The sequence below is a fragment of the Quercus robur genome, chromosome 10 (genome assembly GCF_932294415.1).
Source record: "Quercus robur chromosome 10, dhQueRobu3.1, whole genome shotgun sequence".
Taxonomy (NCBI): Eukaryota; Viridiplantae; Streptophyta; class Magnoliopsida; order Fagales; family Fagaceae; genus Quercus; species Quercus robur.
The window spans coordinates 51661929-51680395 of record NC_065543.1 but is presented as its reverse complement, the minus strand read 5'-3'; the positions used below and the strand labels follow the sequence as shown (position 1 = coordinate 51680395).

General features: G+C 33.6%; 3 protein-coding genes across 5 annotated transcripts in view; all 3 read right to left on the bottom strand.

Annotated features, from left to right (window-relative positions):
• Positions 1-18467, bottom strand: part of LOC126702738 (disease resistance protein RUN1-like) — a 118655-nt gene that overhangs the window by 82894 nt on the left and 17294 nt on the right. The window lies entirely within an intron of this gene.
• The window catches only part of LOC126702739 (uncharacterized), a 30199-nt gene continuing 25556 nt past the window's right edge, over positions 13825-18467 (bottom strand). The window contains exon 2 of the mRNA XM_050401560.1: positions 13825-13933. The gene's annotated coding sequence lies outside the window, so the exon portion shown is untranslated. The remainder of the gene's footprint in view (positions 13934-18467) is intronic.
• Positions 13941-17942, bottom strand: LOC126702737 (disease resistance protein RPS6-like). Of its 3 annotated transcripts, none has more exons than XR_007647826.1 (6): positions 17747-17942; positions 17295-17555; positions 16137-16793; positions 14802-16036; positions 14472-14545; positions 13941-14371 (listed from the first exon to the last, which is right to left on the bottom strand). XR_007647826.1 is itself a non-coding variant. In XM_050401555.1 (5 exons), exons 1-4 carry the CDS (start codon positions 17867-17869, stop codon positions 14813-14815), a joined length of 2265 nt encoding a protein of 754 aa, XP_050257512.1. In that variant the 5' UTR covers positions 17870-17942; the 3' UTR covers positions 13941-14545; positions 14802-14812. The 3 variants fall into 3 exon arrangements, 1 of the variants encoding a protein (XP_050257512.1); XR_007647825.1 differs by having other exon boundaries at positions 13941-14350; XM_050401555.1 differs by having other exon boundaries at positions 13941-14545.

Here is an 18467-nt window from a genome sequence, read left to right as displayed (position 1 = left end):
TAAAGAAGCTCTAACTATCTTCTTGAGAAGACCATCAACTTTCCACTTGGAAGGAAAGTTCAGAAAAAAGGGTTACCTCAAGTTCCCAACATTGCACCATCAGGTGCAATATGGTTGAAGGTGGATCAGAATTAACCCACTGAACCCAACTGCTCATATTTGACTATTGAATCATGGTCTCCATGGTTAATGAACTCTCTGCAAAACCTCCAGCCACTCTGGCCATATCAGACTCCCAACTCCATATACTTATATCATTTAATCGAAGTACAAAATTCAACCTTATGCGTAAAGCAGTTAAACCCAGACTAAAGGTTAAAGTGGAAGGACCAGAGGATGATAAAAAGGTCAAAGAAGTAAACCATAAAGGCTAACAGAATTTAAATGACCAAGAAAAAGAAAAAAGCAATTTAATAAATGTTAAGTCTTTTTTTTTTTTTATGGAATAAATGTTAAGAGTCATGATATGAGAGAGGGAGAGAGCGAAAGAGATCAAATATCCTATGTTCATACCCCAAAAATTCTTTCTTATATCTTAAAATCAAGTAAGTTTCTCAATGCATCCAAGCTTCTAATAACCTAACCACCTATGTTAGCAGTAAAATGACTTATCCAGATAACCTGTTCTACCCAACCCATTTTTGGACAGAAATGAGCACTAGAACAGATATTTGTCTGCAATCTATATCTCATTTTCAAAATTTACAATCTTTGTACCTCATTTTAAACTCCAGAACCTTTGCATATTACTAAAAAAATTTGTAGTCACATATTCAACTTGGGTCTTTCTCAAATCTTTCCCAATGTTCCTTAGACTGATCCAATAGGATAAAAACCCATATCTCAAACTGCAACTTCAGAGATAAACAAGTCAAATTTCACATCATGATTAAAAATGAACCATTAATTCAGATTTGAAATATATTTCTCCACCTAAAGAATAAAACCCATATATCATAAAAGTATTCAACAAAAGAGAAATAAAAAAATTTATAGAGAACTCCAAGTTTTTCAAACTAAATTCCAATCATCAAAGAAACAGATACTATTTTTTTTTTAATTAAAAAAAAAAAAAAAAAAAAAAAAGAAGGCATTTTGATCACGAATAATTTTGAACAAAGAGGGGAAGTGTAAATATCAACGATAGTGTCAAGTTCTAATAACATAAAGAGATCAAAACATGTAAAAGCTGCAAGCACCTATGAAATAGTAAGATACGATTAAAATCTAATTAAACCCTGAAATTTATACAACATGGGAGATTTGGGACCCATTCTGACAGGTTTTGGGCTCTTTACTGCACAACATATTTCCACTCAGGCAAAATTAAAGTTTACCCAAAGATCAGGTGGCCTGCTCCAATCACAAAACTAGTGTTTACTTCACGTGCTTCTTATGGTACAGTCTTGAGAGAAGCAAAAAAATTGGGCATGAATTAATATATCTTAATAATAAATTTCATCACTTATCAAAAAATAAAATTGCAATGAAGCAAATGCAGTCAAGCTCGGCCTAACCACATCATACTCACGAAAGAAAAAAAAAAAACCCAAATATTTCAAAAACAAAAAATCAAAAGGAAACAAATTCACAATCTTTCTCTCAAACATACCCATTTCAAATCACAAAAACCCAAATGAAAAAACTAAACCAAACCTATAAAAGATCAAACAAAACCATTGAAAATAAATTACATAAACAAACCTGGTAGAAAAGCATTACATTTGCAAGGACGAGCATCTGAAGTCAGAATCATCACTAGAAACTCTTGAGAATATTGTGACAAAGAGGAGAGAGGAGAGGGTGATACTCCAAAAAACGCGGCGTTAAGCACTAGATTGCCGTGGCAGCAAGCGGCGGAGGTTGAGGGGAGAGAGAGAGAGAGAGATGAGAGTGAGCTGATATTAAAATTTAATACCAGGTCCTAAAACGACGTATTTATAATATCAGGTCCTAAAACGACGTAGTTTTAGTGCCAAATTGTATATATCAAAAGAAAAAAGTCCAGCGCCGTTTCCTTCTTCTTCCTGTTCCATGTAAAAGGAGGAATAGTTCATTTTTATCAAACCCAGGGCCGGCTGAATTATATAAGTAATTGATGCAATCGTTTAAGACTCTTAAAAAAAAAAAGTCCCCATTTGTAAAAAAAAAATTATATATATATATATATATAATATTTTAGGTACTTTTATTGGTCAATAAAATGCATTAAAAAAGTCACATTGTATCTTAAAATGCAAAATATTACACAATAACAGTACACACAACTTTATAGGATAAGACTGCACAGTAATTAATAAGTTCTCACTTTTTTTTTTTAATATAAACTCTTACTTTATCAATTATTATAAATTATCACACCAATTAATTATTTGATGTATGTTATATCAACTCATTTGTATTATAGTGATACTTATTTATTGAACCATGTAATAAATTAATTTTTATTTGTACAAATTTAGACTTTAAAGTTAAAAAAAAGAATTCACTTAAAATTTTCACCTAAGTCTCCCAAAATTGTTGAGACGGCCCTGATCAGACCTGTATTTCTTCCTATTCCTTGCACCGGTTTCATCAGTGCCGATCGGTGCCTGAACAGGCCTAACTATGCTTAGCTATACAGAACAAAAGGAAGAATAGTTCAAATGCAAGTATGTGTGTGTGTATATATATATATATGTACTCCCCTCAATCCAAATAAGCCATTAATAAAAGTACTAAAGGAAGCCAAAGGTTGCGCCTTGTATGCAAGAGATTTCATGACCACCTTGGAATCACCTTGCAAAATACCTTGGTTAATCCCAACTTCCAGGGAAAACTCCCAGGCTCAGGTAGTAGCTACTGCTTCCACCTCATCTACTTGATTGCTCAATTTGATAAAATATTATTAATATATTTTAATATACACAAAATTTGTTCTTAATCCATTCAATGTACAGGAAATTATCTCATACAAAATATTTATACTCAGATCTACAAATATGTGAACCCACTATGATGATGCCAAAATCGTCAGTTGGGTCCCTCGTTTAATCCAGAGCATTAGACGACCTTATAGAACCTGCAAGATAAAGGAGAGATAGATCGAAGAGACCACCGGGTTGTGCCCGGTGGGGGAGCCTCTGATGCTTAAATTAGTACCAACCCATATATTTCATATATAGATAGTGTTTTGTAGTAGTTTTTTGACGTACCTTAGCAAATGGACAGATTGTCCCTTTTATAGGTGACTTAGGTAGCCGTTGGACATAAATGAGGGTGATTATTACCCTAATTGTAACGTTCTTTGTCTTGATGAAAGGGTTTAAGGCCTTTGATGATCGTTATTGAATGTGTTGGGCAGTTACTCATAAATCTTTGATGGCCTACTAATGACGCAATGATCGTCCATTAAGATGGACGACCTTAATAGTTTTTATGGACTCATCAGTTGCCCCCCATTCCCAAGTCTGATTTTGCTTTGTGCTGGTCAGGCTTTGGGAATATTCTTGACTTGTTTAGATTCAGACTTCTTTATCTTCAACTACTTTTTTCTTCAAAAATGATAGTATTTTTGCGACGATTTCTTAGTATCTGCCTTTTGAAAGTCTTTTTGGGCGTTCGAGGGATCATAGCTTGATCTTGAAAATGAGCTACTTTCTTTGGACGATTATTTTTTATTTCTGCTAAAGAGTAAGGTAATTTCTTTGGACGACCATTTTTTATCACTGCTAAGGAGCGAGATGATTTCTTTGGACGACCATTTTTTATCACTTCGATGCTTCTTCTTTCCTTCATTTTCTGGTTGTCATGTTTTGATATTCTTGATTTGTGTGTGACTTTTGTTTGTGTGAGAATCCTTGTCTGCTTACACTCGTCTAAGGGTATTTAGTCACTTAGCCACTTTTAGGTGACTTATATCCAGTTACAGAGCTTCGTCAGCGATTTACATCAATCTAGCGAAATCTTATCCATTTTTTTTTTTTTTTTTTTGGGTGACTTACATCCATTTAAGGAATTTTGTCACTTAGCCATTTTTTGGTGACTTACATCCATTTAAGGAATCTTTTCACTTAGGCTTCGTCAGTGATTTACATCCGTCTTGGCGGAATCTTATCACTTAACCGTTTTTTTTGGTGACTTACATCCATTTAAGGAATCTTGTCACTTAGGCTTCGTTAGTGATTTACATCCGTCTTGACAGAATCTTATCACTTAACCGTTTTTTTGGTGACTTACATCCATTTAAGGAATCTTGTCACTTATGCTTCGTAAGTGATTTACATCCGTCTTGGCGGAATCTTATCACTTAACCGTTTTTTGGTGACTTACATCCATTTAAGGAATCTTGTCACTTATGCTTTGTCAGTGATTTACATCCGTCTTGGCGGAATCTTATCACTTAACCGTTTTTTTGGTGACTTACATCCTTTTAAGGAATCTTGTCACTTATGCTTCGTTAGTGATTTACATCCGTCTTGGCGGAATCTTATCACTTAACCGTTTTTTGGTGACTTACATCCATTTAAGGAATCTTGTCACTTATTGCTAGAAAGATTCCTTGATGCTATGTCGTTTTGGACCTTCTTGAGGCCATGTTGATATCTACATTAAGTTGCACATGCACTTGCCAAGACTTGGTTAGACAAGAATTTTAGAACAATTCATATATAAATAATAAGTTACCAATAGCCTAGGTGGACCTTTTTCTTATTTCCTTGTAATCCTAGAGTTTTACCTCTTTTGTGATCTATCTAGTAATGCATACATTTTTGCGTGAAACCTTACTAGGTGTAAATTTTTATAGACGAATATAAAAGAGACAGAAATAAATGTGTTACCTTAAATGACGACATTATTTTGTCACATACCTCGATCTTTTTATTGTTGGGACCTTCTTGACAAACTCTTCTCTTTTCAAGATGACGAGCTCCTCTTTTCAAGATTTTTTTTTTAGCTTAACGTGATACTTCATGTCTAAGGCCTAGATCTCTTTTGCCTTCGAAAAAGAAGGCCTAGATCTCTTTTGCCTTCGATTTTTCGAAGGCATAAAAATTAGGCCATGTTGTTGTCTCCATTCAAACATGAAGAATGTAATTCTCATTTATTGACGACTAGAGGAATGCTCTATCATGATTAGATTTTTTTTTTTTTTTTGACGACTATGGTCATTGCGGTTTGTAATAGCAATTCCCTCTTACTTCTTCTTTAGTTGTATGCTTAAGTCACTTCAATAGTGCTAGCTGCATTTTGTTAGGAATGACAATGTACAAATATGCAACTGCATGCTATACAATTATGGATGTCATTTGATGAAGTGCATTCTATATGAATCATAGAGAAGTATTCTATGATATATAAAAAGTAAAGCTTCTTGACTATATGCTTCTTTAAACTGATCTTTGTTAGGTGCTTGCACAGTAAATAATTTTAAAAGCAATTTAAAAAGATTTTGGTGAGTTGACGAAGATATTGGAAATTTATTGAGACTTAAACTCATGACTATATTGTGAACACGATCATCTTATCATTTTAAGTCTAGGAGACTTAATAGATCTTCTCAGATTCATGATGATGAAACATATGCTACTAATAATATAGTCATACTAATTGTGATAATTGTAACAATTTCATAGCAATATTTTCAACATGTTCCACATACACATTTGTAATAATCATGCAAGCTTGATATCCACTTAGTTCTAACAAGATCATATCTAGCACGGTTAATTAGAAAGAAATAAATAAATGAGTTACCTTAACAAGAGACCCTAAATCACGATACTATTTTGTATGTACTTCGATCTTCTCACTGTTGTATTCTTCTTGACAAGTTCCCCTGCCCTTAAGATCTCTTTTGTTTAGCTTAACATGATATTCCATGTTTAAGGCTTAGATCTCTTTTGCTTCATTCTTTTGAAGGTGCAAGGACTAGGGCATGTTGACCATTCAAGGTTATATTTCCTTCCTTTAGGGATGAAAACAATCCCACAAGCTTCTATTATTACTTCCTTTATCGATTGATCATGACCAGTGAAATGACCCTTCGCTTTTTGTCTCTTTGTTGAGACAGTGGCCTAGTTGGCCAAATTCTTCTTGGGCTATTCACTTGACTATTATGATCGATTGTCTAAAGTCCTGTCATTCTGCAATTTATACATGTACTTGCAAAGTGTTTTATTAAACACATGTTATATGAATAAAGAGACACTGGTAAGTTTTTATAGGGCGTTTAGCCTTTGTTCTAGTTTGTTTTAAGGGGTGATCCCATTAAGGTCAAGATTGGCATGTGCATAGGATAAGATTCTTCCGAACACATGTCTAATTGGTTACGCATATAATACAATTTAAAGAGAGTACTTATACTTGATACATGATCTATCATCATACTTTCACATTCAATATATATTCAAGCTAAGGTTTTAACACCATGTCTCTTACATATCATTGTGTGAGCCATTATGTATTAGACATATAGCGTACTGATATAGCATTTTTTTTTTTTTAAAGAAAGAAATATTCATGATGCTATGGAAAGACTCTAGGCTTTTCCATGATTTTTGGCCTTGGTACAAAATTACCTTATAGCAGTGTCAATCAATTATATATAGATAGAGATATGGGGTGATATGATGCTATCATGTCACATACCTTTGATCTCGTTCTTAGCAGGCTCTTCTTGATAGATTGTCATTCTTGATCCAGTGGACTTGAGAGTATATGTACAGTCGAGATAGTCTAGTTAAACTAGCTTGGTGGTTGTACTATCTATATTCTTGCTGCGTAAAACATTAGGCTTGGAGCAACATTGCCAAGCAAGAAATCATAAATAACATTAAGACAAATGCATAAAATTTGTTGTGGCTTGAGCCTAGAGGCATTATGACTCTTCAAATGGAGTCATCTAAGCAATAAAAATATCTCTTAGAAAAGAGAAATCACAATTTCCTATTAAGATTCAGATTTGATATTGCCCAAATATCACAATTTTTTGTTTCTAATACATCGGGATGTAAATTTTGCTTTTTTACATAAATGTATAATTCTACTGATCTCTTTATCGGTTGGTCATTTTCTTAGACCGTATATCATCAACATAGAAAATCCATGGTGTTGCAGTCAACATTATTATTTTATAATTGTTATGGTGACTATTGCTATATTAGCTTTTTTGGACATGTATATATAATGCTCTTGCCAAACTTGTATTTCATGTATAACCGATCTATTTAAACCTACGTAAATCATACATAAATCATGAAAGTTTTCACAAGGTGTAGTTGTAGCAGAAAACTAGAATATTCATTGTCATTGGCTTCCACCTACCTAATATTGATTAGGTTTGGCTAGGCTCATTGGACTTTCTTTTATGTCCAAAAATAGTCTTTTTAAATTTGGTAAGATAGTAAAATCTAACATTAGCCTCTTTAGTGTCTAAACTCTAAAATCATGATATAATTTTGGAAAGACAAAAACACTTTGGCAAGGCAGTAATACTAGGTTTTACCTTTCCTATTTTAGCATGACATATTAGGAAAGAAGAGCGGTGATTGAGCATTTCTGTATTTTTCTTTACTACCCAATATGAAGGTTTCGACTTTGTCTGATATCCACTGTAGTACTCTTGAGAATACTAACATAGTTGACTGATTGCTCTAAGGAACATTTATAGAATTAACTTTCATTAGGAAAGTAATTGTAGAAAGTAAAAACATATATTTACTAACTTTCTTTATCCAAAAATTCTTTGAAATTCTTAAACTTAATTTCAAAATTCTAAAATGGCAACCCAATAACTTCTGGTTTTAATGCTTTCTAAATCTTGAAAGACATTAAGGTTTGACTTCACATATTTAATGTCTAAAATTACGATATATAATTTTGGTAAGATGGTATATTTTTGGCTTCATTTTTCTTTAATATTCAAAATTAGTTTATTTAAATTTGGTAGAGCCTTTACCTTAAGTGGTCCTTAATTGCAAAACTTAAGCACCATAAACTTATTCACCGTGTAAGGAAGATAATCCAGGGGTTTTAATTCATAACCGAAATAATATCCCCTAATTATTTCTTTGTTTGGTTTCAGCCTATAATTAGTTATTCAAAGGCTTGTTTAATGATTCATTTCAAATGGCATAAGAAACAATAACATGAAATTGGTGAATATGATAAACATGAAAGGCGCATGACGACACATGCTGCTAGTGGATAACAAAAGGCTTGGCCTCGTGGGTAGACAGTTAAGCTGAATAAAAGGTGGTTTACACGTATCCCATCTTATTACCCATCTAGCCTCATGACTTATAACTTATGAGTCATGAATCATGACACACAGGCTTTAGGGTTCCCCATCTTCTAGCAGATGGACGACCTAGACTTGTTAATCATAAACAATATATTGAGTTGAAATTATCAGATAACATACCTGGCATCATGTTGGTTTGATCTTTGAAAAGAAAATTCCCATCTTTCATAGAAAACAAATTGCTTCTTAGTTACCTTCCCTAAAATAAGGGCTCTCCAGCTTAAACACATATAACCACGAAAGTTGATCTCTTTTGCCTCCTCTTGTATTTAGCCCTTAACATAGAAATTATCTACTAGGAAAACATTTGCAATATTCTCAACAATTATTGCAGGTCCATGTCCATGACCTTTTTCTGTTGGATGATTTATTTCATGTCAAGCTTTTTTTTTTTTTTTTTTTTTTATAGAGCTTTACTAGCTTCATTTTGCTCCAAAAAATATTAACAAATTAATAATCTTGATTGCTCTCAAATAATGACTTTAATAAGTGTATACCCTTTAGGTCATACGTTTGAGTACTGACTACTTTAAACATGGTCCATCATTAATTTCCGTTGAGAAACTAGAGGTGTAAAAAGATGTACATACTTATTGTCTTTTATTTTTTAAAAAACATCTTTAAAGTCCTTAAAAATAATTCTAAATTCTAAAAAGACAATAGAATGAATTCTGGTTTTAATGCTTGAAATGGGTTTTTATTTTTATAACTTGAAACGGCAATAAAATTTGACCTTGCCATTTAATGTCCAAAATTATAATTTTGGTAAGATAATAAATATTTTCTAATATTCAAGCGTTGAGTTTTATTACCTATTGCAAGGCAATAACATGTTTACTCCATCTTTCCTATTTAAGCTAGATACGTTTAGGAAAGAAAAGGGGTGATAAACTGGTAAGTGGCACCATACGTGTCAATACCAACATTGGTGAATTATGTGCCAAACAAGTATGTCTAACATCAAACATGCAACTGAATAGTACATGTGAAATTGTGAATGATCAAAATGGGATTTGCTCCACATTGGGTTGACTGTATTTATCTTAAAAAGCATGTATTGATGTATATATTCATATATATATATATATATATATGCACAATAAGTCTCATCAATTGTAGCTTAATTTTTTTTTTTTCTTGTTCCTCAATTTCAATACCCCCACTATTTGACAAAATTCAAATGAAAAATGTGGCACATAAAATTCTCAATTATTTAAAGGCGCATGAACTCTTCTCAATATAAGGTTCTTCAAAATAGAAACACCATAATTTATGGGGTTCATAAAAATTCATGATATTTTTTTTTTTTAATACTCATAAATCCCATCAAATTTTTTTCTTGTATGAAACATGAGCATTTTCAATTATTCCAAATTTCACGTGGAATTCAAGACATAGCTGTAGAAACTAGAAACGTATGACTATTTATACATGTATATCAACACATTTGTCAATAAGAGTCAGTAAGGAAAACGTTTTTTTTTTTTTACAGCAGGCATCATAATGCAGCAATTGATTAATAGTTTTTAAGATTCCATTAATCTTATGTTTATATTCAACCAAATACTAGGCATTAAAGAAAATTCCAAATTTAGCCAACACTACAAACTGAAATTGGTAAGAAACTACTGACATTAAAACAAAAGTTTTAATGGGAAATTCGGACATTACAAAAGGTTTAAAATTTTCCATTAAACCACATAGCAAACTGTAATGGAAATTGCAAGTATATAGCTGACCAATTACTTCCCATATTTCTTTAACACCAGATTAGGAATTTCACAAATGCATATTCATTGTATTTCCAAATCTCACGTAGATGTTAAATTATATACCACCTTTTTTTTTTATTGTTATTTTATAAAGCCTTTAGCCGAAGCTATGATTCCCATTCCTTCCATTTATATATCAACATATATAGCAACTTCGGTATGATTAAATTGAGATCTAAACCAAATATAGAAAGACAAAGCTGTGATTTGGGACTACCATTATTATGGTTGACTTATTTGGAGTAACCTAGGAATTTAAAATCTTATGTAAAATGTAATAGTATCAGGCAGAAAAATAACTTTTGGGAGAATAAACCCATAGACATACCTAAGCAATGATACTCATAGAATGGCTCAGTGGGGTAGGCTATGTATCTTTGGGGCAATTTTATATTTGCTCTTGCTTCTTATTTATTTTGAATAAAGGTATAAGAGTTACCTTGGGTTCTTGACGCGAACCATCTCGTTTGTGCCCAGGATCATTGACCCACAGTAACACGATGACATTTTTTTGCGAAATCACATCGAGGTGATTTGATTTGGCCTCCAAATTTCGTGTGCTCGTCCCTTTGGGTTGGAGACTGCAAGACTGCTTTGTCACGGGTAGATCTGCTTCTATCAGAGGATCTTTACACCACATTCCATCTAGTTGACCAAGACTGACTACGGTATCATGGTGTTCATATTTTTCGAATGAACTAAGTGACCCTTTGTCATGGGAAGAGAACAATGACTTGTCTTTCCCCACAGACGGCGCCAAGCTGATGATGCCAAAATCGTCAGTTGGGTCCCTCGTTTAATCCAGAGCATTAGACGACCTTATAGAACCTGCAAGATAAAGGAGAGATAGATCGAAGAGACCACCGGGTTGTGCCCGGTGAAGGAGCCTCCGATGCTTAAATTAGTACCAATCCATATATTTCATATATAGATAGTGTTTTGTAGTAGTTTTTTGACGTACCTTAGCAAATGGACAGATTGTCCCTTTTATAGGTGACTTAGGTAGCCGTTGGACATAAATGAGGGTGATTATTACCCTAATTGTAACGTTCTTTGTCTTGATGAAAGGGTTTAAGGCCTTTGATGATCGTTATTGAATGTGTTGGGCAGTTACTCATAAATCTTTGATAGCCTACTAATGACGCAATGACCGTCCATTAAGATGGACGACCTTAATAGTTTTTATGGACTCATCACACTACATGCGAGAGGCTGACAAAGTATGCTTCCATCTAATGCTCCAGTCACCTAGAAGGGACATGATGTATAATAGTAAACAGTGAAAAGAAAGCTTTCGCTAGTGCTGATAGAAAGAAAGAGTAAGGTTCTGCCAAGAGCCAGGGATCTTCTTGCAGAAAAAGAGTTATTTGTCAAGTGATGCAATTCAATAGCAATTTGGCAAAGTAGACAACAATGAGAATAGAATCTTTGCAGCTGTCAGTGTGTTTATAAATTTTAACATCCCCATGTTTGATGTTTGAGAATTCTCAAGGACCTCCTTGTTACTCTCAATAGAAGAAAATATATAATTACACAATACACAACATTAGTACTGCCTTGTACAAAACCTATTTTTGGAGGACAGAGTAACATTATTCCTCATGCACAGGTTTTGTGAAATTTATGTTCCATTTCAAAGTCTGGAACACAAGATATTGAAACAAAATTTGAACTCTTATAATAACTTTTCCAAATCCAAATGGTAGCAAGTTCTATATCGTCCTTTTCTCCCCTCCATGTCCTTGCTACTAAACTAAATTGCAAAGACTAGTTAAAGACAATGTAACTTCATTGAACTTTTGACCTCAGTGTGTGAAAAAAAATTAGGAATTCATTGACATGGTTGGTATTGTAGCCCAACAATAAGATTTTGGGCTCTTCAAGTGAAGCATGATGTAAAATTGCCAACCTAGCAGGGCCAGGAAAGTGGCTCAACAAGTTTTAACAACAGGACTAACCATGGAGAGACAAGGTGACTCCCAGGATTTGAGATTTCTCTCGTCTCGTTTTAAAGCAATAACTTTGAAAGGGAAAACAAAGAATGAAATGTAACAAGGAACAAAAATTTAAAATATTTTGTGAAGTCTATACTCTACAGAAATTCTAAGAATATGAATTTGGAGGTTTCCAAAGTTGACGACGGTCAGATCTTATGAAAGATAGGCTTGGTACAACCAGCTTGTAAAGGTTTTTAAATAATCTGTGTCCTTTGATGGGAATAGCATTTTTTTTTCAGTTAATTGGTAATCCAATGCTTCCTCTCAGGCATGGTGTGGCATTTTTCTGTAATATCTTTATTATTGCATAAATGGAGCTTTACTACTTGCAAAATCAACAGATAAAGAAATTTGAGGAATCAAAAACACCCCCATTAAAGGGCTAACACAAGATACCAGCATATGAGCCACATTTACAGTTTATTTGTTTTGTGTTCAGCAACTATGCTAAGCTATACAGAATAAAAAGAAGAACTAGAACAGATATTGCAAGCACATGTATTGCTCTACATGATGTACGCATCCCAAGATTTAGGATGGAAAGGACTAGAACAGATTATATAAGAAATGAGATGCATATATAAGACGGTAGTGGGAAAGGGAAGAACAACATTTAAGGAACTGATCATGAGATCAAGCTCAGATGAACTGAGTCAAATGGCAATGCGAACATTTTTCTAATGCTGATTCTTCTCTTTCAGGGATAGTGGTTGCATCATGAATCATGAGTGACTCTGAAAGGTTATCACCCCACTTGCTCAGCCATAACGTTTTTGCTAACATATATAGGAAGCCATACAAACTGATAGGAAACTAAGAGAAAGCTTTCATGGTGAACTCATTAGTCTCATATCACTTGAGTAATTTAATATTCTGGGATGCAAAAAGAGCTTAAACACAACAAAAATTAAGAAGTACCGTCACAAACATAAAAAGATACATACTGCAATTGCCTTATCCTATAGAATTTTGGAAGAGCAGTATGGCTTACAGGTACCAGCTTTGAGAAAGAAGAAACTATGAAGTGGCAATTGGAATACAAGCATGAAAAGGTAAAAGGCTACAGATGAAAAGGGCGCAATAGCATGTAACATATGCCTCTATTGATTAACGGAAGACCCTAGTGTAGGTAGCCATTAGCAAACTCGCCAATTGGGGGCAATTTCTTTTGTAGTAACTTGTAAGCAACATCAACAAAGGTAATGACACTATCAAAGAAAACATACATTCCCTCAAGCTACTCTACACATTTAGGGAATTCCCAAGCAATTGATCTGAACACCAGCCCTTAAAAGTTAAAACTTAAAACAGTACATGACATAAAATTAGATGATAATGTCCTTTGAGTCACACTGAAACCAGGTATAGGTGCTACTTTATGCAACAAACCCCTAAGTCATTCCATAGCATCTACCAGACAATAGGCCCTTGCCAAGAGATAGTCTTACCATTATTAAATAGACTTATTTAATTTTCAAAAAAAAAAAATATTATTAACTAGACTTATTCAAGCTGACTAGCTGAGAATCTTTAATAAGATACCATTCCCATATTAGACATTGAATATGGCATCATGGGATTAGTATAGTACAGAACAATTACTAATTAAATAGCAAAAGTAAAATAACGCAAAGAGATGACAGAGATTCTAGACTGAAAAAGAACAAAAGCATAGGTAGTCATCAGTCAATGCAAGTCAAAATAGATACGATAACAAAAAAAAAAACAATAGAAACTAACCTTTTTAGAGAAAACAAGAGGAGAATGATAATAATTGTAAAAATGTATGGTTTCTGAGTAAATTCTTATCACATGACCTGAAACACCCAAACATCGTAGAGTGCCTTGACATTTGAAACACATTTTTAAATAACATCAACCTTAGAATCCACCCTTACTGTTGATGAAAAAAGGGAATTTGAGAGGACCACCAGCTAGTTAGATCATAAAGATTCTTGTGCAATGCCATACTCTTGTCTAATGTAATCAGAGCAGGCCAAGGGTTACTGACTTCTTCTAAACTCAAATTTCAAACTGCCAGCCCATATAGCCACCTCCATAAAACAAGTGCATGGGGTTTGTCGTTATACATAAAAGGTTCAGCTCAACTTTGACAAGTTTCTATTCATCACCCAATGTGAGCAATAAAGATGGACTAAACTAAATGAAGATGGACTGACATTTGGCTCTAGTTGTTAGTCTGACATATGGCATATTCTACAAAGTGCTTGATGGCTGATCACACCTGGTTCATGAATCTTCTGCTTGTGACACAATGGTCTCAGCCACAAAAAAATCTGCACTCACAAAACAGGCACCTGACACCACATGAGATGAAGCTAACAGAGTTTGGCTTGGTAAAGAAGCAATGAGAGAATGTACTTCCCAAGAAAAAGCATCAAATGTTCTTGATCTAACCAGATTTCCAAATGAAGAAGAAGCCAAAGCCAAAGCAGAATTTGGCTTGCAAGCTGGATTTACAATGAAGTTTTCTGCAATTCAAAACAATCTAAAAGATAAATACTCAACAAGAAGTTAGCAAAATAAAGAGTATTTCTAGAGGAGATTCATCTGACCACAAAAAATAAAGAGAAATAGCAATCCAATTGTTTAATCTTTACCATATTTTACCATTATATGTATATATATATATATATATATATACTGAAACTCCTCCCTAAAAAAGAAAGAGGTGAGTTCATTCATTCAGCCCATAGAAACATTTTATCAAATAAATGGAATACTTACCTTTGTACCCCCTACCACAATTTGCGCTCCTCTTTGGCCAATGGTACTCCCATCTTGCTGCTGATGTTTATGCCACGTTCGATAGCTCTGCCATTCCCATCTTGATCTTTGAGAACCACAGCCAAGCCTACATTGTTTTGATCACACGATGCATTGAAATTAAGCTTTACCAATTCATCAAGTGGTTTGGTCCAAACACTTCCCCTGTTTTGCTCTATGAAGAGTGGTCTCAAGTAAAAGTCATACTGTTTGTTGAGACGATGGACTAATTGGTTTATGTTGGGTTTACTGTTTGAAACCAAAGCTTCCTCTCGTGCCATCCAAAGGATTTTCATTGCCACTGTTGCATGTAGCGTGAACTCATCTTTGGTTATTCTTTCTGCGAGTAACTCACTTGGGGGGTCAATTATATGTTCAACAAATTCCATTAGAGTTTGAGCTTGGATCATTTCGACTCGAAAACCCCACCTACCACCATACCACACTACTTTGGCATAGGGACAATATTGAAATAGATGTAAAAGGGAATCTTCTGCTATTTCACAGAGAGGGCAATGCGTTTTTGAGAATCTGACAAGGTTTTGACTAGCGACTCTACGTAAAAACATTTTTAAGCTTTCATCAAAGGACACTCTTAAACTTTCATGAATTCTTATGCAGGCCATCTTATCTACACTAGGACTTCGAGAAGGACAGATGCATGCTATATGGGCTCCACACCTTTCTATTGTAATTTTTGACATTTTTTTATCATAATCTGAAACTTCAAAGAGAAGCTTAACGTTGTTGCAATCCTCTAAAACCATGCCATCAATTGAGCTATTGCTCCCATAGTGAAACCACATAAAAGATGATGAATCTAACCAAAAATCACGTGAAAAGGACCTTTCTTTATAACCATTGAAGAAAATGTGGATAGAACAAAAAAAATAATCATATCGATTTGCCACAACCTTTGGTTCTATTTTTAAAGCAACACAGAAAGCAAATGCTAGAGATTTCGAACTGATCGAGAATGATACAGAGCTTCCAACACTTTGATGGTTGAACCACATTGGAATCTTAGTTCCTGGAAGGACAAGGTTAAACTGAAATCCATATCCATCACTAACAAAGTCAGGTGTACAGTACATTTTAGATGTATCGCAGCACTTTTCAGAAACAGAGTCTTGATGCAATGATCCCCTTGGCCTTGAACATACCATATTTTGTGGAAGCCCAAACGTTTTTCCAAGCTGATGCAAATTTAAGAAACTTCAGTTTAGCAAATTTAGTCATATATTATATTTGGGAAAGTTAAACAAAATTATTTCTTTCTATGAGAAAGGGAGAGACCTGATTCAGTAATCTTCTTCTTGATTGTGAATCCAAGGAACTGCACCCTTCTATATATAAATCTCCTAGATGTAGTAGAGGCATTGGAATTTCCCGAAGGTTCCAGCAGTGTTGCAAGGAAAGCCCTTTTAATTTCGGAAATCTGATATTGATTTCAGGGAGGGTAGTAATGTTGCTGTAACGGATACCTAAAATTTCTAATTTGGGGAAACAATCAGGAGTATCCATGGCTTTTGGAAAATTGTCACAATCATACATATGGAGAATGCTAAGATTTTTTAAATTAGAGATGCTACTTGGAACCTCTTTCACGTTTTTAAAACTTATAGTTAACTCACGAAGGGCAATGAGATATTCTATTGATGAAAACAATGCTTCCGTTACTTGCTCAAGACTTTCACAGCCATGGAAATAAACCGTTTTAAGAGATTTCAACTTGAGGTTTCTTGGTATAATTCTAAGATTTTGGCATCCGCAAAGATCCAAGAATTTAAGCTCTTCAAGAAGTCCAACGGACTGATGAACCTCAACTAGATTTATGCATGCACGAAGGCCCAATTCCTTTATGTTTGGGGCAATCAGTGATAAGTCGGGTACCTTCGTAATATTTTTACAATATGACAAACCCATATATATCAATGTTTCGAATCGACACCTCTGTAGAAAGAAGAAATATTTTTTTGAAATTTATTAGTAAAAAGAAAAAAAAATTAATACGATAGGCTAAGAGGATAGATTAAGAAATACTACATGTTCAATTACGAATTATTGTAAACAATTTATTTAAAAAAAAAAATGGTAAAGATACTACAAGTATTACAATATAAAATTTACAAATTAATGTGATAATGAATGTAAATGTTGGGCTTCAACTAACTCATAAATAAATATTTGAATTGTCTCTTTATGATTGGTAACACATCAATTTAATCAATTTGTACACTCAATATAGTAAAACTTATAGTGCATGTAACATTACTCTTTTTTTAAGTGCACAAATTGATTTTGTTCATTGAAAATGTATAGAAATATTATTTAATTTAGTATTAAATGCTTGGATCAATTTTAACCACACAAAAAAAATGTACCTTAACTTGTTCCCCAAGAGCACTCATTAACAAAAGCCTAATAAGAATTTATAAATGCTAATGATCATACCTTGAAATGCTTGTCCAACTTTATGTGGCTTTGTTGCATCTTGAGTACAACGAGGTTTTTAGGCTCAAAGGCTGATGGTAAGGACAATAAAGGAAATTCATTCCAATCAAGTAACCTCAACCCACTGGGAAGAGATTCAAGGTCTTCACAAATAACATTGCGAACTTTCAAATATTTGAGACTCCTCATCTTTTCAAGATTCAACTTCATGTTTTGTGGTTTAGGCAAGCACATTGTTATGCCTCGAATTTCATTTGACCCCTAATTGAACAAAACATTAAGCAAACCACAATGTAAAAATAATTCACCAAAAAATAATAGATTGTTAAACTTTAAAGGAAAGCCACACTCATAAAATTATATTTTCTTAAACATTAAAAAAAAAAAGGAAATAAAAATGACTAAAACCCCTTGTGAAAAAATAGAAAAAAGTAAATCAAAACAACTCATACCGTATTTTCAATTAGTATTTCAGGAGCATCCTCATAACATAATAGCCTACTACGCTTCTCAATCATATCTGGTGATTCTTGTCGAACAATTTCCCAACCCATTTGTTGAATCAAGTCATGCATCGATAATTTGTTATCTTCAATAACAATTATAAGACACTTATCAATAAGTCTTTTAATATCATAATATGGTTCATGGTTATTGATGCTTCTTAGTATATCTACAACTAGATCTTTGCAGAATCCTTTAAGAAAAAAAGCAATATCAAGAAAAATTTCTTGTTGAGTTTGTTCCAATCCATCATAGCTTATTTTGAGTATTTTTTGAATGTTTCCCTTGGGAATTCTTTTGTATTTGTCTAGAGCACTTTTCCATTCATGTTTAGTACTTCCATACAAATCTGCGCCAATTATTTTTAGAACTAATGGAAGACCTTTGGCATAATCTATAAATTGGTTGACTAGTTCTGAATAATCTTCCTTAAAATTGTTTCTTCCAAAGGCCTCTTGACAAAAGAGTTTATGAGCTTCATGTTTATTTAACTCCTTCACCTCGTAGTACATTACATCATTATTTTTTGTAAGAGTATCAAGCAAGTGTTTGTTTCTTGTGGTTATAATGATTCTACTTCCAGCAGTAAACCTATCACAATTTTCAAGAAAAAATTCTATCTCATCCAATTCTTCAACATTATCAAGAACTATAAGAATCCTTTTACGA

What these genes read in the sequence shown, in the direction of transcription:
- LOC126702737 (XM_050401555.1), bottom strand. Translation starts at nt 17,869, where the DNA reads ATGCATGACTTGATTCAACAAATGGGTTGGGAAATTGTTCGACAAGAA. An exon ending in AAATACTAATTGAAAATACG is followed by an intron (nt 17,556 to 17,746) that starts GTATGAGTTGTT and finishes TTGTTCAATTAG; the next exon opens with GGGTCAAATGAAATTCGAGG. An exon ending in AGTTGGACAAGCATTTCAAG is followed by an intron (nt 16,794 to 17,294) that starts GTATGATCATTA and finishes TTCTTTCTACAG; the next exon opens with AGGTGTCGATTCGAAACATT.